The sequence below is a fragment of the Eptatretus burgeri genome, chromosome 8 (genome assembly GCF_056783735.1).
Source record: "Eptatretus burgeri isolate ZD-2024b chromosome 8, Ebu_testis_v1, whole genome shotgun sequence".
NCBI classification, from domain to species: Eukaryota; Metazoa; Chordata; class Myxini; order Myxiniformes; family Myxinidae; genus Eptatretus; species Eptatretus burgeri.
In genome coordinates this window covers 27580425-27605446 of record NC_140968.1, presented here as the reverse complement: position 1 = coordinate 27605446, position 25022 = coordinate 27580425, and the positions used below count along the sequence as shown (strand labels likewise).

The window sequence follows — 25022 nt, the reverse complement described above, 5'->3', positions numbered from 1 at the left end:
CCTGGTTGGGTTTGAGGATAGAGGAGTAGCAGCTAAAATGTGAATCCTATCCAGGTTCCTCCTGATGAGTTCATCTTTGCTTTTTTCTTGTTCAGGTTCCTTCTGATTACTCCATTGGAGGACTGTACCTCCTTTGGTTATCCATTTCATTTGAATTGAATTAATTTTAATCCCATTCTAAATTAAATTCAATAACAATGAAAAACGTCATGGATCAGGGTCAGGTGTCTAATCAAAGCGGGGTTGCATCAAAGTGGGACATCTTGGTACCCGGTCATCACTGCCAGCGGTTATAAAGCGGCAGTTCTAATTATGTCTCTTATTGATTACACAACACACCACTACACAAACACTACACAAAATACACCACACAAAATACACCACACAAAATACACCACACAAAATAAGTCCTGGCGAGGGTCTGCAATCTCTGATTGCTCTTTTTCTTGTTTATGTTTTTTACTTTTCACTGTATACCAAGTCGAGGCTCATGTAAGAGCTAATACACAGAAACGTATAACAAGGCAAGAGACAAGAGGGGTGGGAGAGGGAATCTGTGGAAGGGAGAAGGATGGGGTAGGGTACACAGGGTAAGTAAGTTTGTACAATCGGGTCCTTCAAGAAGAAAAACATGGAATTTGAAGGTGGTGAGTTAGGGGGGGATTAACGGGGCTCATAAAGATCAACATTTTGGATGGAGGAAAATATGAGATGATGGTGAACAGCTGTTTTAAAGACCTGGAGGGAGGAGTGGGATTGAAGAGTGTGGGAGTTTATTCCATAAGCAGGAAAAAAAAAATTGTCCAAATCTGTCCACAACTTTTTGAGATATCGTGATCGATATCAGTTTAGCCTCATCACTCATTGGTGAAGAATCACAAAAAAGTCTCGTATCAGATCTAGATTCAGATCTTCATGAAAGTTGAATCATTTCGTCCTTGTCACACACCCAATCTGCCCACCAAGTTTCGTCCGAATCCGTCCACAACTTTTTGAGATACCGTGCTATATATCGTTTTTGGCTCCATCTCTGAATGGTGAAGAATGCCTTTAAAAATTCTAGTAGCCAGATCCAGATTCAAGAAAGATGTCATGCAAAGCATGATACTTGCAAAATCCTTCAAACAAATTTGACCTTAAAAATAATTGGTGGTTGAATTCAAAGAACAAAGATGTAAATACTCTTCAACTGTTAAGTCAATCAGATAAAAGTTGACAATTTTAGAAACTTGGCTAATGTTGACCTTTTAGCCTGCGTTGACCTTTTGGTCTGTGTTGACCTCAATAATACTGTTTGTTGAACACACTGACCTGATATGGAAATCCTCTTCAAATTTCAAATCAATCGGATGAAAATTGAGGAGTTCAGAAATTTCAGTTACATTGTTGACCTTTGGCCTATGTTGACCTTTTGGTCTACATTGACCTCAAACATAATTGTTGGATGACTTCAATGAACAAATCTGCTACTCCTCTTCAAATTTCAAGTTAATCGGATGAAAAGTGACAATTTTAGAAATCTGACTTTTGTTGACCTTTTGGCCCACGTTGACCTCAGAAATAATTGGTGGTTGAATTCAATGACCTGATTTGCAAATCCTCTTCAAACTACAAATAAATCGGATGAAAATTGAAGATTTTAGAAATTAAAGTTGTTGACCTTTGGCCTATGTTGACTTTTTGACCTCAATAATAGCCTTCTTGCTGTGACGAGCTCTACTAGATGGTGAAGTTTCATGAAAATGGGTTGAAAATTTTGACCTGTAGGCAATTGACAAACAAATGAAAAATCACTCATAGAGCTACACGTGGCAAAACAGAACAAAGTAGAATGGCACTCGGAGGAGTGCATACCTCCCCCAGGCTGAACAGTTTCCGTTTTATATCCCACTGATCGGCCAGATCTGCATCTCTCCTGAACCAAAATCTAATCGGCTTGTTCGTGTCACCTCCCCAACACATCCACTAAGTTTTGTCAAAACCTGTCTATAACTTTTTTGAGATATCGTGCTGTATGTTGTTTTTGGCCCTATCTCTCAATGGTGAAGAATTACTTGAAAAAAATAATTTTGGTATCCGGATCCGATTCCGGATCTTCACCAAAATTAAAATTATTTGTCCTGATCACGTATCCAACCTCTCCACAAGTTTTGTCTGAATCCGTCCACAACATTTTGAGATATCCTGCTCACAGACAGAAAGACAAACAAACAGGGGTGAAAGCATAACCTCCTGTCCGCCTTCGGTGGTCGAGGTAACAAGACTTGGTGGGAGGGATGAGGACAACAACAGGGCATCGAAGATTTTCTTTACAAAATGCAATCAATAATGATTTCTTGGTAGTGTCATATTCCATGCTTATCTATATATAATGGAGCAAGTGTTTGTATGTATATATGTATAAATGTATGTACTGTATGTCTGCACTTAACCCATTGGTTGTAATGCTGGCCTGATTCCACCCACAATTGTAACTTGAAAAAAAAAATCGTACGTCCACCATTTTGGTCACCTGAGGATGCCTTTGGAAGTGTAATATTCGCAATCGCCATGCCTTCCCTATAAGTTTTTAATTAAATGCAAAACAACCGAAGCGACTGTTAAAAAGATCCACAAATACCGAAAGGTTGGAGCTGACAGGTGTCATGGCCTGATGAAGACAACAGAACTTTTACAGGCCTCAGGCTTCACACCTCTGGTGCCAGCCTATGGGCCAGTGCAATTCGAATTATCCGAGTTATATAACCAGTGTATTATATATGCACTTTGGCAGTACCCATGGTTTTTCTTCAAGTACGTAACCCGGTGTTAAAAAATTTATTTTCAGGAGTGATTGTCGCATCGGTCCTTTGCCTATACACCACCAAATAAAGGGATATATCAGAAGAATGTGTTGTATGCCTGGAACAAGATCATCCGTCGGGCGGATACTCTGATAGTTGTTATAATCAATAGTTCCCTTTCAAGGAACTTCAACACAGAAGGCCATGAGACCCATAAAAGGGTGCATTTTTATTGCTAACTTATGACTGTCCATACTTTGTCCTTTCAAATGCTGAGCATCAGGGAAGGAAGTACCTTGTAACATTTTTGAAGTCTTTGGGACAGCGAGACAAGGGTTCAAACAGCCGACCTGTCAGACTCAGAGCGGACGCTCCCACCATTACAACCGAGTCTCGTTATAAACGGGATAACGTGTATTTACCAATTTGTTCTATGACAACACTGGAATGAACAAAAAGTTTAAACGAATGATTTCTTGTCACGTTTTTATTCTTGTCACCTTCGGGGTGTTGAGAGTGTTGGAAATTTTGAAGGATTAAAATGCATGCTGATGCAGATGAATATAAATGAAGTTAAATACATTTCAATGCAGTTTTATTCCATTGAAGATTTTCAAATATGTTTTTGTTTTTTTAGGGCAACTCTGCGAGTTCAAAATCCTCCACCAATAAGGGGAAAAAACAGTCAAAAAAGGAAGGTGGAAGTTTTTCCAAGAAAAAATCTCAGAGGTAAATAACAGTTTGTTGGCTTGTTGGGAAATGTTAAATCTTGTGATTGGTTCTTGTATTTAATCTGCTTACTTGAAGGAATTCATGATTATAAATGGTTCTCTACATTATGTTGGCAAACAAAATGAAGCACAAGAGCCACTGAGAAGTGGGAGAGGGCAGAAGAAGCAAGGCCAGATGTTAGCTTATGTACAATCGAGAGACCACCAACTTGCAGCCTCCAGCAGAGTGACAGCCCTTGAAAATCCAGCTCTTGTCTTGATATTCCTATGGTGGGGAATACCTTGTTTTTGACCACCTGAAGAGGAGCAAGGTGGGAAGCAGGAGCAGCAGCCTAGAATTTGGAGCCATACCCCATGGAGCTCATTGTGAAAACCTTGTAATATGTGATGAACTCGGTGCAGCTCATTATTGTCCAGACTGTGGCGAGCAGTTGGTGCTGTTATCATGGAAAGTTCATGATGATATTATCATTGACAGTTATGGCAGATAGTAAGGCTCGGGAGTTCCAGGGACTGCATCTCTTCCAGTGGCAGCCAGAGAATTGTGGATTGGATAATGTAATGGATCAAATTCAAAGGAACGTTGAGATCAAGTTATGCTTTCATTCTATCCATTATAATTAACATCAAGAAAGGTAAACTGATCACCATAGGAAGCAAATTTTTGAATGAACCTTTCGTCAAAGCAAAGAGACGTATTTTTCTCTCGCAAAGGGTTAATGCCCAAAACGTCAGCTTTCCTTTTTTCCTCCAGTAGTCGGCATCTTTCTGTGTATTTGCTTAGTTAAGTAAAGGTTTAAAGTAATCTGGTTAATTTGGTTAAAAAATAATTAGTTTTCTTTTACAAACATTCTGGCACAAGTCTTGTTTCACTAGTATTTGATTAAACGGCCTGTTTACTCCAACTGTTAAAAACTCAGGCCTCATCTTGCTCCAGGACTTGTGGTGTGTGGTTTCTGCCTCTTTGGGCATGGTCATGTGAGTGTGGCCTGTTGCTGGTGGCAATCTCTGAGCAGGCAATAATACATACACATTGAAACTCTAATTATGAAAAACAAAAACTAAAAGCACGGGCTCTTCAGAGGTATGCCGCAGGACAATTAAACTGTGTTTACACGATTCCAAGGCATCCCCAAAGGCTGTCTCATGTCAAGTTTTTCTTTATAAAAAGTAAATAAATTGGTACTTATGAATGCAATGCACACCTCCATACTAATATTTGGCAACTCTGGATATATACCATATATATGAAGCTAATAGAATCAAAAACTGGTTTGCCAATTTCTCCAAAAATCTGCATACGTGCTCAGGGTACTCAGGGTCTGGTCAGGAGCACAAATTATATCCTTTCCCTGCCCTCATGGCGTGAGGGTGGGGAGACGACTTACAATTTTCGCCTCAACACATTGCATAACGCAAGTGGTTTAACCTCTGACCACCGCCATAGGGAAGGGGTATTTAGGGTAGGAAATGATTCCTATTCTGGAAAAAAATATATTTTATTTAAGTTTGGGTGAAAATCACTTCTGTCTACAACTATGTCCTGTAGTCATGCTAATTGTGAGTGAAAATTATAACATTTCATACAAAAATAAGCAAATTCTCTACATGTATAAATGTATTTGTCGATTAAAAACATGCATCGGTTTCCACGATCTTCTCCCATGCTCGAGTAAGTGATTCACTGACCCCATATTTCAATCCTAGGGGGAGCACGTATTACTGGTTATTTAAAGTTCACACAAAGTGCAACTGAGAAACTCTTGCATAAAATTTTCAGGAAATAATTTCTTTTTTTTGGATCAAAAAGAATAGTTGGAAAACAAGAGATCAGTTACATGAGTGAGTAATCACTCCTCTTCCACATAAGCGTCATGATTCTTATAATGGGGGTGATGACGTGTTCTCTTCTCCCATGCCTGTCCCTTTCTCTTGCTGTGAGACATGGCACGTGCTTCTCTCTCCTTTAATCTCCAGACTTTACTTTTGGTTGTAAGGTGCGATCAAATAAAAACATTTAATTTTGTACTGTCTCGCATTACATTCTTAACGAAGTCATGCATTAGATTCATTTTCATTTTGATTCCAAGTCACGCATTAGAATCTTGTGAATATGATACAGCAGGAAGAGCAACAACAACAACAATGATTGGACAAACTTTGGACCACCAAGATGGTGATGTTCGGGTTCAGAAAGAACTTTTTGTGTGCAGAGTCAAGGCTTACGGAAGAACTACAACACAGATACATTTTGTTTTGAAAGAAGAGCACCGAAATACGTCCTGAAGGAGTTCAGAATAGTTTATGGAAAAAGAGAAAGTTGACATGATACCCATTCTCGACCATCGAAGGAAGGGTTGACAGCTCTGTGCTGAAGGGGATGTGTACAAAAAGACAACCCCTTAGCACAGTGATCTTCATGATTAGTTTCGAGAGGGGCCACTTTTGACGGAAAGACATCAGTGTGAGAGCTGCCACACCACCTGCAGGACTCCATAATGGCTGCTACACGGCCCCGCCTCCACATACTCTTCTTCGTTGTCGTTAACAAACTGGGCTGCAAGCATAATTGTTTGCATACTGCAACCACATCCTGATGTAGTTATGTTACTTTTATGCTCCACGATGGAACACTCATTTGAAACCATTGGGTCAATTTGGCACGATTTATGGTGGATTGTGATGGGGCGTTTTCACATTGATGTATTATCGGCTGCACGTCAGGGGCTGCACTTTTGACCACCAGGAGCCCCTAGTGGCTCGCGGGCCGTACAATGAAGAACAGGACCTTCACATCTATTAGTAACAAATTTCCTGTAAAAAAACCCACAAAATTATTCATAAATGTCCAGAAACGAAAATGTCCAGAAACAAAAGTCGGTCAAGTTGGTGGACAATAAAAATCTCCTCCAGGCGGAATCCCAATTCACTGAATCAAACACTCTGTGAAGATCAACAAAGACTGCGAGCAGCCCCTGCTGACACTCGTCTACATTTGGTGAAGACCCAAAAAGCAAGGATACGGTCAATTGTTGATCTCTTTGATGTAAAGCCCAACTGCTTCTGGGCAATGATGCTGAAGCAGAAGGTGGTGAAACCCATCAATAATGATCTGAGCAAAGGCCTTGCCATACACTAAGAGCAGCATCACCCCTCATTAGTTGTTGCAGTCCTGGAGATCACCCTTCCCTTTCCAGAGTGGGACAACAAGGTCCCTCTTCCAATCAGTTGGGATGATGCCTGTGTTCCAAATAGAGCACAGAGCTGCATGCAACGACATGAGTACAGCATATCCACCAGCCTTGAGAAGTTCAGCATGGATGCCACAGATCCCAGGAGTTTTACCGTATTTCAACCGGTTCACCACAGCCTTTGTTTCCACAAATGAAGGTTGTTCACATTTGAGTGGAGCATCAACAATTGGGAAAGTAACACCCCTGACATCCAACTCGACAGCTGGTGGGTCAGCCTGGTACAGCCGCTTAAAGAAACCGGCCTAGCGGGTCTTCATTTCACACTCCTCTGTCAAGAGCCCACCTCCATCTGCTCTAATTGCAGTACACCGAGGGATGGGCTTGGAGGAACGCAATTCCCAAATTCCTCTGTAAGCAGGATGAGAATCATTTGACCACAGGTGATGCTCTACCCCTCACAGATTCCTCGCACATAGTCCTCCTTGTCTGCCATCAGTGCACGTGCAGTTTTACGCCTCAATTCTCTGAACAGCTCAGCTCTGTCATTAAGCCTGGTCCTGTGTCTGGTCAATGCTATCCAGTGTCCCTTGGGAGAAAACCAAGTGCATGTTCTTTAGCAAATCAACCAAATCTCTGGCTGACACTATTTCTTCTATCTATATTGACAATGAACCCATTGCAGTACTTTTGTTCATTTGACAAAATTTTTAGGTGTAACCATGGATGACAAACTTAGCTGGACTAATCACATTTCATCGATTGCAAAGATTATTTCTGGAAACACAGGTGTACTGTCGAAGCTTCATACCTTCCTCCTTATATTTTATTCTCCCTCTATAATACCTTAATTATTCGTTTCCTGAACTACTGTAACATTATCTGGGCACGCTCTTGTAACAATCAGCTACACTCACTCTCAGTTATTCAAAAGCATGCTGTAAGGATCTGTACCCTTTCTCATCCATGGGACCACACTGCACCTCTTTTCACCAAACTTAACACATTGACAATTTTTGACATCAATAAATTACATGCAGGGATATTTATGCACAAGCATATCGATTATCTCCTTCCACAATAATCTTTCTCAACAGCAGTCCATGATATCCACACTCCTTTCACTAGTTCACAAGATAACTTATTTCGAGCTTTTACTCACACATCATACTCGATTAATACACTACGTTATTATGGGCCACATCTTTGGAATAGTATTGATGGAACAGTAGAGATAGTCGTTGTCTGTGGCTCAGGTTAAGTTTTACAAATTATAAATGAAAAGGAAATAAAGATTATAAATATACGGTGTGTATATATATATATATATATATATATATATATATATATATATATATATATATATATATATATATAGATATTAGCTGAAGTACCTGGTAATACCCGGGAAATTTGCCCTATTTTCCTCACGCTAGTTAGACTGAGGCATTAGTTGTATGGAGAAAATTAGGAAGGTTTCTTTTATTCCTCAGATTTATGGAAGGAAGGCTTTATGCTGCCGTAATCTTCAGGTAGGTCATAGTTGAAGGCGGCCTTGAGTCACTCAATGTTTCTAGCAGCAGTGGCAACTGTCCTTGATGTCCTGCCAAAACCCGGACCTAGAAAGCTGGAACGTGAGTTTTGTGCTTCTCTCGCCCGTCGGTGTGACGCTCTATTTGCAGTTAGGCGACGCTCTCTCTCTGCAGCCGACTCTGCTTGCCTGGCTCGTTCATGAGCAGATATATCAGCAGTAAGATGACTCTCCCTCTCTCTCTCTCTCTCTCTCTCTCTCTCTCTCTCTCTCTCTCTCTCTCTCTCTCTCTCTCTCTCTCTCTCTCTCTCTCTCTCTCTCCTCTCTCTCTCTCTCTTTCTCTCTCTCTCTCTCTCTGCAGCTGACTCCGCTTGCCTGGCTCTTTCATGAGCAGATTAATCAGCAGTTAGCTGTTGCCGTGTGCGTGCAGTTCGAGAATTCAAATTACAGGAGGAGAATGTGTATGTTTAAAAAGTCAACGAATACGAACATTTTGTATTTCAAAAAACCCTAGCGTTTTTAACCATGAAGCGTTTTGTTATGATTAATATGCCGACGCACTATTCGAAAGCCATTTTTTTTTCTAATGGAAATTTTATTTATTTTATTTATATATATATATATATATATATATATATATATATATATATATTTTTTTTTTTTTTAATATATATTTTTTTCATTTTTATGGAGAGCCACCGAGCGCATCCTGGAGCTGAATGTTAGTTCTATATATGTGTAAAGTTTCATCAAGACTGGTTCACTGGTCTCGGAGCTTATTCGTTACAAAAAAACAGACGGACAGATAGAAGGACTGCCATTTATATCGTAGAATATATATATATATATATATATATATATATATATATATATATATATATATATATATATATATATATATATATATATATATATATATATATATATATATATACACACAGGGTGTCCCCAAAAATGTACTCACTCTTTAAATGATAATAAATGCATTGTTTATCGACTTCGGAACAAGATTAATGGTTAAATGTATGAATGGATAAATGCATGTTTACAAATGTTCAAACTGACGACCATCACGTTACAAACACAGCCAATCACGCGGACCAATGGATTCAACAGCGTTACAAATCATTTCATTTGGAACTGCAAGTCATTGTCTTTCAATTTCCTCTTTCAGCTCATCGACTGTTGCTGGTTTTGAGCCGTAAACCTTATCTTTGAGATATCCCCATTAAAAGAAGTCCATTGGAGTGAGGTCTAGGGAATGCGCAGGGAATTTAACACTACCTCTTTGCCCAATCCATCTGTTTGGAAAAGTTGCTTCGAGGTAGGCCCTTACTTCATGGTGGTAGTGGGGAGGTGCTCCATCTTGCTGAAAGTAAATCTCTTCGTCACCAAATATCTCTTCGACACGTGGACCGACGGATTCCTGCAGCATGTTTAAGTAAACATCCCCAGTGACAGTTTGGTCAAAAAAGAATGGCCCGAGGATGCCCGATGCTGATATCCCACACCACACAGTAACCCCTGGTAAGTTTAAATGGTGTTCCATAGTAACATGCGGATTTTCAGGAGCCCAGTAGGTGCAATTGTGTCGGTTAATTGAGCCATTTAACTTGAAGCTGGCCTCGTCGCTCCAAACAATTTTGGATGGAAATGCTGCATCTCCTTCGCATTTGCCCAGGTACCACTCACAAAATTCAGCTCTCCGGTCAGGATCGTCTTCATTTAGAGCGTGGATTAATTTTGGAATGTAACTTTTCCAACTAGAACGGGCACTCATAGAGCGCATACCTTCGCCGCCACTACTTTTTTTGTTCTTGGTATGAGTGTGGGGAACTGGTTTGATGCTGGTTTCATGCAAATCGAATAAGAATTGACTGAGTTATGCCGAAAACCGCATATTTTTCAAGGGCGTGACCTCCCCCCCCCCCCGACATTTTACCCCAACCGGTGACATGTGTTATGACGTCATTGTGTCACAAGATTGGGCATTAAATTCTGAACATTTTGGTGCTGGGTTCATGTAAAGCGGACAAGAATTGACCGCGTTATGACAAAAACCGCATATTTTTCAAGGTCGTGACCCCCCGACCTTTGACCCCAAACCGGTAACAAGAGTATGGGCGTCATTGTGTCATATTGCATATCACAAGATGAGGCGTTGAATTCTGAACATTTTGGCGTTAGTTGCATGCAAATTGAATAAAAATTGACCGTGTTATCGTAAAAAGACGATTTTGACCTTTTCGTGACCTTGACCTTTGACCCGAACGATCCCAAAATCTAATCGAATGCTTCCTGGCTAATAACCAATCATCCCACCAAATTTCATGCAATTCGGTTTAAAACTTTTTGAGTTATACGAATCACAAGATTACAAATAAATAAATAAATAAATAAATACACGCCGACCAAAACATAACCTTTCGCAGAATGCGAAGGTAATTAATTCACTTCAAAATGCGATGGGCGCTTGATTTTGGAATTCCTGTCTCATGAGCCATTTGTCGTACAGATTTCCGTGGGGATCGGTGGAGGGTTTCCAGCAATTGATTTTCCTTAGCGGGGGTAGATGATGACCGTGGACTTCCTTAACGCTCCTTATGGACGTCATGTACAGTTCCATCTGTTTCAAACTTATCTCGGATGTGAGCAATGGTGCGTCGTGTTGGTGGGTCTTTGTGAAAATGTCTTCTAAATTGTCTTTGCACTTCCATGATGTTTTCGTGCTTCCAGTAGCACTTTATGATAAATTTTCTTCCTTCAAAACCTCGTCGTACTTCTGCCATTATTATGGTCAATTTGATCTGAAAATAAATGAAAAATTCAATGAGTTATGAGGAGCCAAAATGTGAGTACATTTTTTTGGTACACCCTGTATATATATATATATATATATATATATATATATATATATATATATATATATATATATATATATAATTACATTCTCAGACCAGGAATCAAACCCAGGTCTTCTGGAAACTGGAAAATCAAACCCAGGTCCTCTGGAAAGCCACACCAGTGCTCTGCCATCTGAGCTGTCTGGGTGACCCACTGGCTGAATACACAATTCTCACACATGCAGATGCCACTCTCTTTCCCCTGCTGCTTCCAGGGCACTTCCTGCCAACCATAGCCAGCATTGGATTGTGGCCAAGGGTAAGTCATAGGCGATTGCCAAGGGTAAGCCTCCCCTGGTCGGGGGAGGCTTACAGTACACTTGGCAATCGCTTTGTGATCGGGTATCTCATTGTGTTTCAAGTTTTGATGCATTATAAAACTTACATTTTATAATCGTTACTATTCTTCTCAGATGAATATTCTAAGACTTTTTTGATTTGCATGCTTTTGTCACTACATTTTTAGAAAATAACAATCGTCTCTTCTTTTATGCAGCAATTCTAATCCTAAGAAGGACAGCAAGACAAATAATGAGCCACGAAATGGTGAGTTTTAAGAAACACAAAAAAGTTTTAAGAAATGCATTACAAAATGTTCACAAGTTGGAGAGTTGGAGAACAGGGACTATGCTTAAACTTGAGTAGATTTCAAACAAGGCCCTCTTTTTTTCCTGTGCAGACAGAAGATTAAATCCCTTTTCTACAGTTGACAAGCCCCGAGTCAACAGTTAGGTTTAACTTAAAGGGGTGGACAAAGAATGAGTTAATCATTGAAAGTGAGTGATGCAACAGGAATGGAAAATGAAAGGACAAGTGGACAGGAGGTCATGAGACCAAGTGAACTGTGATGACTGTGTTACCTCATCTCCACTAGCAAGTTCAGAATTTCTTGATGCTGTGACTGGACCATGCCAGAAGCAAGCTTCGATTATGTCTCCAATTACACTTCACAAACATTGTCATCACTTCCATAAGCTGCGTTTTTTTTTTAAACAGCCCTTAAATGGGAAAAAAAATTATCTTGTTGTAATCACTAATTCCTGGTGTGCAAACCACCAGGAAATACACTGACAGACATCTGGTTATAGAGTTGCATACTTTTTTTATACACCAGAAGAGTAGCAGCTGTGACAACTGTTCATAACTTCAACAGAGCCACCTAGCACACGTATAAGGCATTTAAAGAAATGATATTTCTTCACGAGCTGGAGGGGCAAACACAATTTTGTTATGCTTCTTAATTCATGTTATGCAAGCTGCCATTAATTGCACCTGTTTACTGTCTATGATTGCTGTTCTGTGACTTTTTGTGCAGTGTGAACCACATAGTTGCCGTAGCTGCGGTCATGTTTTGTGTTTTCTGGTAAAGTTTCAGAGGGTTTGCAGTCTAAAAAAAAATACCATCAGAGATGGGGAATCCCCCGCCATTGAAAAATATTTGAAATCAGATAAGCAGTTTTCCATTTATTACAAAAAACATTTTTTTCAAGATGGCCGCCCGTCGGCCATCTTGTTTTCAAGATGGCCACCCCAGTCGGCCATCTTGGATCCGGCCACGCCCAAAATCAACCGCCATTGAAAAATAATTGAAACCAGATAAGCGATTTTCCATTTATTACAAAAACATTTTTTTTCAAGATAGCCGCCCCAGTCGGCCATCTTGTTTTCAAGATGGCCACCCCAGTCGGCCATCTTGGATCCGGCCACGACCAAAATCAACCGCCATTGAAAAATAATTGAAATCAGACAAGCGGTTTTCCATTTATTACAAAAAAACATTTTTTTCAATATGGCCACCCCAGTCGGCCATCTTGGATCCGGCCACACCCAAAATCAATAGGGTTCTTCCTTTTCAGGTGTTACATGTGTGACCCAAATTTCAAATCGATATGGCGAACAGTTTATGAGTTATCGCACTCACAGCTATAAATGTTGACGCCCGGACGGACGGACGGACAGCCAGACGGACAGCCGGACGGACAGCCGGACGACCTGGGTGACAACAATATCCCCCTTTCGCCACGCGGTGGGGGATAAAAAATAGGGATTCTGCTGGCGAAAATAGGGGCATGAGAGGTCATCAGCTTGAGAGAGGTAAACCTACCTTGTGCCTCAATCACTTGTGAGAAAATAATGCTTTTCTTAAACAAAAACCTCAGAAAAGTATTGAAATTCATATGAGCAACAGTTGAACTTTTCATTTGGAAAGGGAAAAGTGATAATTACTAACTGTAATTCTTATTGTGCCACAGGCAAATCACAAGCAGCTGAAGCAACACATCACATTGACGTAAGCATTTCATGTACAGTATTTATCAATGAAAGCTCTGGCTTTGCCTTCCCATTTGAAAAAGCATCCTGTCCTAGTTTGGAGTGTATCAACCTCTTTGTGATGACGAGTTGTTCATACGAATGTCTGAGCACAATTATATGCTTTTATTTTACAAACAGATTGCTATTAACAACCTATCCCATCTGGTTCATAACCTGACTATTGAATCTCATCAGAGTGCATCACAGGAAAAGAAATGACAAAAAGTCCGTCATCACCATGTAGATGGGACGTCCCTTTGCCTGATTCTTAAAAAGGTCTGACGTTTAAGAAGCTGGAATTTGGAATTTGACCATGGTGCTGGCGAAAGCTCACCATCTATTCATGAAGGACACTGTGGGATCTCTAACATCCACCAACTAATGCGAGGAGACAGGACGTCCAATTTAACGTCCAGGATCTGAGGGACCGCACACACCTTGATGCCTCACCCTGCATGAAAAATACCAGGATTACAGTTTATAGCTGGATACGAGATTCAAACCCAGGCAAGATCGCTTAGAGGTGAATGTACATAACTCGAGGTCGTCATACCACCCTAAAATCCACGTGTTATAATATTACTTTATGATGTCAAAAATTTTCTGATGGTATTCCAAAAGTTTGCAATTATTTGGCCCATTCCATGAAATAATTTTGTTGTTAATGTCATATTGAGTCAGATGAATGGACCCAAGATAGGTAGAACTCAGGGAATCTCACTAATATGTCAAAAGCTCAATCACTGATCTATTGAGTCATCGGGGCGATGTAATCATAAAATTCTCATATTTCTTATCACTGCAGGCGACGATGGCCATCTTAGGTGCCTGTTCAGAAGTGCACTTTAATATACCTTTACTGAAACGTGCATGTAAAGGAGGAATAACCCCCCTTTTTTGTTTATTTGTGTTATGTACATAATGCCTTGCCTGCGTACCTTCTTTGTGAATGAGCATGTGTGGGTCAATTATAACGGATATAGAGTGGAACCCCATGACGGCTCCATCCAATGCCATGAATCCATGAATGTCTTTCCTTCTCTTGGATTTCCCACATACATTTGTAATAAGGAGATTGTTCCTTCCAGCCAAAGCAGAACCTTTTCATGAGCTGTCCAATGGCATTTCCTCGTAAAATGGTGTGTGTGTGTGTGTGTGTGTGTGTGTGTGTGTGTGTGTGTGTGTGTGTGTGTGTGTGTGTGTGTGTGTGTGTGTGTGTGTGTGTGTGTGTGTGTGCGCGTGCGTCTGTGTGTGTGTCTGTGTGTCTGTCTGTCTGCGACCGCCATTTCTCAACAACCACTGGTCCGATCTGATTGAAACTTCTCAGTTCTTTCCACAAAGCTCGGAACAAGTGTGTATCTACCCTCAGGAGAGCCAGAAAACAACATCTTTCTCATCTCAAGTCTGAACTCTCAGACCTCTCTCCCTCCTCAAAATCCTGGTGGCGTTTAATCAAATCTGTTTCTGGTGTATGTTCCCCCTCCATCCCCTCCCTTACCTCAAATGGCCGCACTGCTGATTCCACACGTGATAAAGCTGAATGTCTAAACTCGGTGTTTGCAGCTAAATCTTGTGTCCCAAACCCATCACTATCTCTACCCACTTTACCCAGTCGCACCCAACTGTCCCTGGACTCTGTATCCTTTTCTCCTGACAAGGTGGAGAGCTTGCTTTCAAACCTCGAGTCAGATTCTGCAACCGGTCCAGACGGCATCAGCCCACGTGTCCTCAAAGCCTGCTCTTCTGCTCTTGCTCACCCTCTCTCTGTTCTATTCACCCTCTCATTTTCCCAAGGTCATCTGCCATCTGCTTGGAAATCTGCTAACATCACTGCCCTGCATAAAAAAGGTGCAAAAACAGATCCCTGTAACTACAGACCAATCAGCCTTCTCCCAATCATCAGCAAGGTTATGGAATCCATCATTGCTTCAGACATGAAATCCTTCCTCTTCTCCAATGGCTTGATTTCCAATCATCAATTTGGTTTCAGACCAGGTCACTCTACCCTGGATATGCTGCTACTGCTCTCCCATCAATGGATGGAGGTCCTCAATGCCAGACAGGAAATCCGAGCCGTATCCCTGGACATATCACGTGCTTTTGACACAGTCTGGCACCCTGCCCTACTCACCAAACTCTCTTCCCATGGTATTCAAGGCCATCTCCACTCATGGCTCGCAGACTTCCTCTCCTGTCGCAGTCAACGTGTGGCCATAAATGGAGTTCTTTCATCCCCTCTTCCTGTGCAGGCTGGAGTTCCTCAAGGTAGCGTTCTGGGCCCTGTTCTTTTTCTGGTTTTCATCAATGATCTCTCGGACTCTCTGGAAAATCCTCTATTTCTCTTTGCCGACGACTCCACCCTCTGCCGTACCATCTGTCATCCCTCAGACCGGCAAGCAGCAGCTTCTTCGCTCACTGCAGATCTGGATAAAATCACAAACTGGTCCAACACGTGGAACATGTCTTTCAATCCACACAAATCTCACACTCTCACTATGTCTCTTCGAAAGGACCGTTTACAAAACCCCCCATCCACTTTCTCAACAATCCTCTGGAAGAAGTCTTTTCTTTCAAGCTTCTGGGTCTCACTATCTGCCATGACCTTTCCTGGGAAAGTCACATTTCCAACCTTGCCTCAAAAGCCAGTCGCCGACTGGGAATCCTCCGTCGTGCAAAGTCCTTCCTCGGCCCTCTTGAGCTCCTGACTACTTACAAAGCTTTTGTCCGTAGCCTGATGGAGTACTGCTCTCCCCTCTGGGCTGGTGCTCCTGCCTCCCACCTTTCTCGACTTCACGCTGTCGAAACCAGGGCTTTTAAGATCATTGGCATCTCCCGCAATGAAGCTGAGTCTTTGGGCCTCTCACTCAATCACCGCAGGTTGGTCGGTGGTCTTTCTGTCTTCTACCGACTCCTCTCCAGCCTTGCCCCCCTGCTCTCTCTGCGATTTGTCCCAACCACATTTCCACAGGGCGCTCAAGGTCCGCCAACAACCCCCTTCTGGTAAAACTACCAAAATCACGAATCACTGCTCATCTTCACTCTTTCATTCCTCTTTTTCCCGCCTTTGGAATAAACTTCCTCACTCTATTCTTTCCCATTCTTCCCTCCAGGCTTTCAAAACAGCTGTTCACCACCACCTCTTATCTTCCCCCATCCAAATCCTCGATCTTTTCTACCCCCGATAATCCACCCATGCCCACTTCCTTCAATTCTCCTGCTTTCCTTCCTGAAAGTCCCTGTAATGTCCATCTTCTCCTCGCCATGTTCCCCGTCCCATCCCCATCCCTCTCCCTTCCACAGTTCACCTGTGTCTGTTCCCCAATGTTTTGTCCCTTCCACTCCCACCCCTCTTGTCTCATGCCTCCTTGCTGTGAGTTGTGTGTTAGCTCTCATACGAGCCTCGACCAAGGTATACAAAAAAAAAAAAAAAAAAAAAACTTGCCAGGAATATTGCCGGGGACCCGCGGATGTGCCTTTTCGAGGTTTGATATCGATCGGACAAGCGGTTCCCAAGTTACGGCCATTTATCTGTCGACCAATGACAAGACACGGTGCTTGACGTCACAAATGACACCACAATTAATGTTTATTTATTTATTTATTTATTTATTTATTATTTATTATTTCTTTTGCACGATTGAAACTTGCCAGGAATATTGCTAGGGACACGCGGATGTGCCTTTTCGAGGTGAGAGAGAGAGAGAGAGAGAGAGAGAGAGAGAGAGAGAGAGAGAGAGAGAGAGAGAGAGAGAGAGAGAGAGAGAGAGAGAGAGAGAGAGAGAGAGAGAGAGAGAGAGAGAGAGAGAGAGAGAGAGAGAGAGAGAGAGAGAGAGAGAGAGAGAGAGAGAGAGAGAGGCTGCACATACTGGTACTCACCTACGGGCACACACCTACGGGCCCGTACTAGTCTATCTATAATTCCAGCAATCTGCGTGCGTGTGTGCGTGTGTGTGTGTGTGTGTGTGTGTGTGTGTGTGTGTGTGTGTGTGTGTGTGTGTGTCTGTCTGTCTGTCAGTCTGCGACCGCCGTTTCTCAACAACTGCCGGTCCGATCTGATTGAAACTTGCCAGGAATATTGCTGGGCCCCCGCGGATGTGCCTTTTCGAGGTTTGATATTAATCGGACGAGCGGTTCCCAAGTTATGGCCATTTATCTGTCGACCAATGACAAGACACTGTGCTATGACGTCACAATTAATGTTTACCAGTACAGGCCCGTCGGGGCGGGCCCGTAGGTGCGTGCCCGTAGGTGAGTGCCAGTATGTGCAGCCTCTCTCTCTCTCTCTCTCTCTCTCTCTCTCTCTCTCTCTCTCTCTCTCTCTCTCTCTCTCTCTCTCTCTCTCTCTCTCTCTCTCTCTCTCTCTCTCTCTCTCTCTCTCTCTCTCTCTCTCTCTCTCTCTCTCTCTCTCTCTCTCTCTCTCAAACCTTGAAAAGGCACATCCGCGGGTCCCGGCAATATTCCTGGCAAGTTTCAATCGTGCAAAAGAAATAATAAAAAATAAATGAATAAACATTAATTCTGACTTCATTTGTGATGTCATAGCACCGTGTCTTGTCATTGGTTGACAGATAAATGGCCGTAACTTGGGAACCGCTTATCCGATTAATATCAAACCTTGAAAAGCACATCCGCGGGGCCCCGGCAATATTCCTGGCAAGTTTCAATTACATCGGACCAGTGGTTGTCGAGAAACAGCGGTCACAGACAGACAGACACACAGACAGACAGACAGACACACACATACAGATTGCTGGAATTATAGATAGATGGAGGAGACACACACACTGACACACTTACTCACACTGACATTTATTAGTATTAGGGGGGGCGAGATAGGGGGACGGGAGAGGGGAGGGAGAGAGGGGGTGAGGGAGAGAGGGCGTCACAATTCAAGAGGGGGGCGAGAGAGGGGCATCACAATTCAAAAGAGGGGAGGGAGAGAGGGGGTGAGGGAGAGGGGGCATCAATTCAAGGGAGGGGATAGAGAGAGGGGGCATCACAATTCAAGAGAGGGGGAGTAAGGAGGGGCGGGAGAGGGGGTGAGAGTGGGTGCGAGAGAGAGAGAGAGGGGGGAGAGAGGAGGGGGAGAGAGAGGGGGAGAGAGAGAAGCGAGAGAGGGGGCGTCACAATTCTTCTTCTTAGTTTGATATGACGTCACAATTTACGCTGGGGACCTGACTATGTTTACCAGGTGTTTCCCAAGTTATGGCCATTTATGATACGGTTGGTCCGATCTCATTGAAACAATGCCCCAATCCAGTCGTCGTTTACGAGAGCGAAGGAACGAAGCTGCACATTTTTTTGAATAAGGCTCACTTGGCTGTGCCTGGTTGGGTTTGAGGATAGAGGAGTAGCAGCTAAAATGTGAATCCTATCCAGGTTCCTCCTGATGAGTTCATCTTTGCTTTTTTCTTGTTCAGGTTCCTTCTGATTACTCCATTGGAGGACTGTACCTCCTTTGGTTATCCATTTCATTTGAATTGAATTAATTTTAATCCCATTCTAAATTAAATTCAATAACAATGAAAAACGTCATGGATCAGGGTCAGGTGTCTAATCAAAGCGGGGTTGCATCAAAGTGGGACATCTTGGTACCCGGTCATCACTGCCAGCGGTTATAAAGCGGCAGTTCTAATTATGTCTCTTATTGATTACACAACACACCACTACACAAACACTACACAAAATACACCACACAAAATACACCACACAAAATACACCACACAAAATACACCACACAAAATAAGTCCTGGCGAGGGTCTGCAATCTCTGATTGCTCTTTTTCTTGTTTATGTTTTTTACTTTTCACTGTATACCAAGTCGAGGCTCATGTAAGAGCTAATACACAGAAACGTATAACAAGGCAAGAGACAAGAGGGGTGGGAGAGGGAATCTGTGGAAGGGAGAAGGATGGGGTAGGGTACACAGGGTAAATAAGTTTGTACAATCGGGTCCTTCAAGAAGAAAAACATGGAATTTGAAGGTGGTGAGTTAGGGGGGGATTAACGGGGCTCATAAAGATCAACATTTTGGATGGAGGAAAATATGAGATGATGGTGAACAGCTGTTTTAAAGACCTGGAGGGAGGAGTGGGATTGAAGAGTGTGGGAGTTTATTCCATAAGCAGGAAAAAAAAAATTGTCCAAATCTGTCCACAACTTTTTGAGATATCGTGATCGATATCAGTTTAGCCTCATCACTCATTGGTGAAGAATCACAAAAAAGTCTCGTATCAGATCTAGATTCAGATCTTCATGAAAGTTGAATCATTTCGTCCTTGTCACACACCCAATCTGCCCACCAAGTTTCGTCCGAATCCGTCCACAACTTTTTGAGATACCGTGCTATATATCGTTTTTGGCTCCATCTCTGAATGGTGAAGAATGCCTTTAAAAATTCTAGTAGCCAGATCCAGATTCAAGAAAGATGTCATGCAAAGCATGATACTTGCAAAATCCTTCAAACAAATTTGACCTTAAAAATAATTGGTGGTTGAATTCAAAAAACAAAGATGTAAATACTCTTCAACTGTTAAGTCAATCAGATAAAAGTTGACAATTTTAGAAACTTGGCTAATGTTGACCTTTTAGCCTGCGTTGACCTTTTGGTCTGTGTTGACCTCAATAATACTGTTTGTTGAACACACTGACCTGATATGGAAATCCTCTTCAAATTTCAAATCAATGGGATGAAAATTGAGGAGTTCAGAAATTTCAGTTACATTGTTGACCTTTGGCCTATGTTGACCTTTTGGTCTACATTGACCTCAAACATAATTGTTGGATGACTTCAATGAACAAATCTGCTACTCCTCTTCAAATTTCAAGTTAATCGGATGAAAAGTGACAATTTTAGAAATCTGACTTTTGTTGACCTTTTGGCCCACGTTGACCTCAGAAATAATTGGTGGTTGAATTCAATGACCTGATTTGCAAATCCTCTTCAAACTACAAGTAAATCGGATGAAAATTGAAGATTTTAGAAATTAAAGTTGCTGACCTTTGGCCTATGTTGACTTTTTGACCTCAATAATAGCCTTCTTGCTGTGACGAGCTCTACTAGATGGTGAAGTTTCATGAAAATGGGTTGAAAATTTTGACCTGTAGGCAATTGACAAACAAATGAAAAATCACTCATAGAGCTACACGTGGCAAACAGAACAAAGTAGAATGGCACTCGGAGGAGTGCATACCTCCCCCAGGCTGAACAGTTTCCGTTTTATATCCCACTGATCGGCCAGATCTGCATCTCTCCTGAACCAAAATCTAATCGGCTTGTTCGTGTCACCTCCCCAACACATCCACTAAGTTTTGTCAAAACCTGTCTATAACTTTTTTGAGATATCGTGCTGTATGTTGTTTTTGGCCCTATCTCTCAATGGTGAAGAATTACTTGAAAAAATAATTGTGGTATCCGGATCCGATTCCGGATCTTCACCAAAATTAAAATTATTTGTCCTGATCACGTATCCAACCTCTCCACAAGTTTTGTCTGAATCCGTCCACAACATTTTGAGATATCCTGCTCACAGACAGAAAGACAAACAAACAGGGGTGAAAGCATAACCTCCTGTCCGCCTTCGGTGGTCGAGGTAACAAGACTTGGTGGGAGGGATGAGGACAACAACAGGGCATCGAAGATTTTCTTTACAAAATGCAATCAATAATGATTTCTTGGTAGTGTCATATTCCATGCTTATCTATATATAATGGAGCAAGTGTTTGTATGTATATATGTATAAATGTATGTACTGTATGTCTGCACTTAACCCATTGGTTGGACTGCTGGCCTGATTCCACCCACAATTGTAACTTGAAAAAAAAAATCGTACGTCCACCATTTTGGTCACCTGAGGATGCCTTTGGAAGTGTAATATTCGCAATCGCCATGCCTTCCCTATAAGTTTTTAATTAAATGCAAAACAACCGAAGCGACTGTTAAAAAGATCCACAAATACCGAAAGGTTGGAGCTGACAGGTGTCATGGCCTGATGAAGACAACAGAACTTTTACAGGCCTCAGGCTTCACACCTCTGGTGCCAGCCTATGGGCCAGTGCAATTCGAATTATCCGAGTTATATAACCAGTGTATTATATATGCACTTTGGCAGTACCCATGGTTTTTCTTCAAGTACGTAACCCGGTGTTAAAAAAATTATTTTCAGGAGTGATTGTCGCATCGGTCCTTTGCCTATACACCACCAAATAAAGGGATATATCAGAAGAATGTGTTGTATGCCTGGAACAAGATCATCCGTCGGGCGGATACTCTGATAGTTGTTATAATCAATAGTTCCCTTTCAAGGAACTTCAACACAGAAGGCCATGAGACCCATAAAAGGGTGCATTTTTATTGCTAACTTATGACTGTCCATACTTTGTCCTTTCAAATGCTGAGCATCAGGGAAGGAAGTACCTTGTAACATTTTTGAAGTCTTTGGGACAGCGAGACAAGGGTTCAAACAGCCGACCTGTCAGACTCAGAGCGGACGCTCCCACCATTACAACCGAGTCTCGTTATAAACGGGATAACGTGTATTTACCAATTTGTTCTATGACAACACCGGAATGAACAAAAAGTTTAAACGAATGATTTCTTGTCACGTTTTTATTCTTGTCACCTTCGGGGTGTTGAGAGTGTTGGAAATTTTGAAGGATTAAAATGCATGCTGATGCAGATGAATATAAATGAAGTTAAATACATTTCAATGCAGTTTTATTCCATTGAAGATTTTCAAATATGTTTTTGTTTTTTTAGGGCAACTCTGCGAGTTCAAAATCCTCCACCAATAAGGGGAAAAAACAGTCAAAAAAGGAAGGTGGAAGTTTTTCCAAGAAAAAATCTCAGAGGTAAATAACAGTTTGTTGGTTTGTTGGGAAATGTTAAATCTTGTGATTGGTTCTTGTATTTAATCTGCTTACTTGAAGGAATTCATGATTATAAATGGTTCTCTACATTATGTTGGCAAACAAAATGAAGCACAAGAGCCACTGAGAAGTGGGAGAGGGCAGAAGAAGCAAGGCCAGATGTTAGCTTATGTACAATCGAGAGACCACCAACTTGCAGCCTCCAGCAGAGTGACAGCCCTTGAAAATCCAGCTCTTGTCTTGATATTCCAATGGTGGGGAATACCTTGTTTTTGACCACCTGAAGAGGAGCAAGGTGGGAAGCAGGAGCAGCAGCCTAGAATTTGGAGCCATACCCCATGGAGCTCATTGTGAAAACCTTGTAATATGTGATGAACTCGGTGCAGCTCATTATTGTCCAGACTGTGGCGAGCAGTTGGTGCTGTTATCATGGAAAGTTCATGATGATATTATCATTGACAGTTATGGCAGATAGTAAGGCTCGGGAGTTCCAGGGACTGCATCTCTTCCAGTGGCAGCCAGAGAATTGTGGATTGGATAATGTAATGGATCAAATTCAAAGGAACGTTGAGATCAAGTTATGCTTTCATTTTATCCATTATAATTAACATCAAGAAAGGTAAACTGATCACCATAGGAAGCAAATTTTTGAATGAACCTTTCGTCAAAGCAAAGAGACGTATTTTTCTCTCGCAAAGGGTTAATGCCCAAAACGTCAGCTTTCCTTTTTTCCTCCAGTAGTCGGCATCTTTCTGTGTATTTGCTTAGTTAAGTAAAGGTTTAAAGTAATCTGGTTAATTTGGTTAAAAAATAATTAGTTTTCTTTTACAAACATTCTGGCACAAGTCTTGTTTCACTAGTATTTGATTAAACGGCCTGTTTACTCCAACTGTTAAAAACTCAGGCCTCATCTTGCTCCAGGACTTGTGGTGTGTGGTTTCTGCCTCTTTGGGCATGGTCATGTGAGTGTGGCCTGTTGCTGGTGGCAATCTCTGAGCAGGCAATAATACATACACATTGAAACTCTAATTATGAAAAACAAAAACTAAAAGCACGGGCTCTTCAGAGGTATGCCGCAGGACAATTAAACTGTGTTTACACGATTCCAAGGCATCCCCAAAGGCTGTCTCATGTCAAGTTTTTCTTTATAAAAAGTAAATAAATTGGTACTTATGAATGCAATGCACACCTCCATACTAATATTTGGCAACTCTGGATATATACCATATATATGAAGCTAATAGAATCAAAAACTGGTTTGCCAATTTCTCCAAAAATCTGCATACGTGCTCAGGGTACTCAGGGTCTGGTCAGGAGCACAAATTATATCCTTTCCCTGCCCTCATGGCGTGAGGGTGGGGAGACGACTTACAATTTTCGCCTCAACACATTGCATAACGCAAGTGGTTTAACCTCTGACCACCGCCATAGGGAAGGGGTATTTAGGGTAGGAAATGATTCCTATTCTGGAAAAAAATATATTTTATTTAAGTTTGGGTGAAAATCACTTCTGTCTACAACTATGTCCTGTAGTCATGCTAATTGTGAGTGAAAATTATAACATTTCATACAAAAATAAGCAAATTCTCTACATGTATAAATGTATTTGTCGATTAAAAACATGCATCGGTTTCCACGATCTTCTCCCATGCTCGAGTAAGTGATTCACTGACCCCATATTTCAATCCTAGGGGAGCACGTATTACTGGTTATTTAAAGTTCACACAAAGTGCAACTGAGAAACTCTTGCATAAAATTTTCAGGAAATAATTTCTTTTTTTTGGATCAAAAAGAATAGTTGGAAAACAAGAGATCAGTTACATGAGTGAGTAATCACTCCTCTTCCACATAAGCGTCATGATTCTTATAATGGGGGTGATGACGTGTTCTCTTCTCCCATGCCTGTCCCTTTCTCTTGCTGTGAGACATGGCACGTGCTTCTCTCTCCTTTAATCTCCAGACTTTACTTTTGGTTGTAAGGCGCGATCAAATAAAAACATTTAATTTTGTACTGTCTCGCATTACATTCTTAACGAAGTCATGCATTAGATTCATTTTCATTTTGATTCCAAGTCACGCATTAGAATCTTGTGAATATGATACAGCAGGAAGAGCAACAACAACAATGATTGGACAAACTTTGGACCACCAAGATGGTGATGTTCGGGTTCAGAAATAACTTTTTTGTGTGCAGAGTCAAGGCTTACGGAAGAACTACAACACAGATACATTTTGTTTTGAAAGAAGAGCACCGAAATACGTCCTGAAGGAGTTCAGAATAGTTTATGGAAAAAGAGAAAGTTGACATGATACCCATTCTCGACCATCGAAGGAAGGGTTGACAGCTCTGTGCTGAAGGGGATGTGTACAAAAAGACAACCCCTTAGCACAGTGATCTTCATGATTAGTTTCGAGAGGGGCCACTTTTGACGGAAAGACATCAGTGTGAGAGCTGCCACACCACCTGCAGGACTCCATAATGGCTGCTACACGGCCCCGCCTCCACATACTCTTCTTCGTTGTCGTTAACAAACTGGGCTGCAAGCATAATTGTTTGCATACTGCAACCACATCCTGATGTAGTTATGTTACTTTTATGCTCCACGATGGAACACTCATTTGAAACCATTGGGTCAATTTGGCACGATTTATGGTGGATTGTGATGGGGCGTTTTCACATTTATGTATTATCGGCTGCACGTC

General features: G+C 41.6%; 1 protein-coding gene across 1 annotated transcript in view; it reads left to right on the top strand.

The window, feature by feature from the left end:
• LOC147021386 (coiled-coil domain-containing protein 149-like) overlaps positions 1–25022 on the top strand; it is a 74374-nt gene that overhangs the window by 7421 nt on the left and 41931 nt on the right. Inside the window, exons 2-5 of the mRNA XM_085891291.1 lie at positions 3421–3512; positions 11636–11685; positions 13392–13429; positions 22210–22301. Of these exons, the coding sequence (XP_085747417.1) occupies positions 3421–3512; positions 11636–11685; positions 13392–13429; positions 22210–22301 (272 nt within the window). The remainder of the gene's footprint in view (positions 1–3420; positions 3513–11635; positions 11686–13391; positions 13430–22209; positions 22302–25022) is intronic.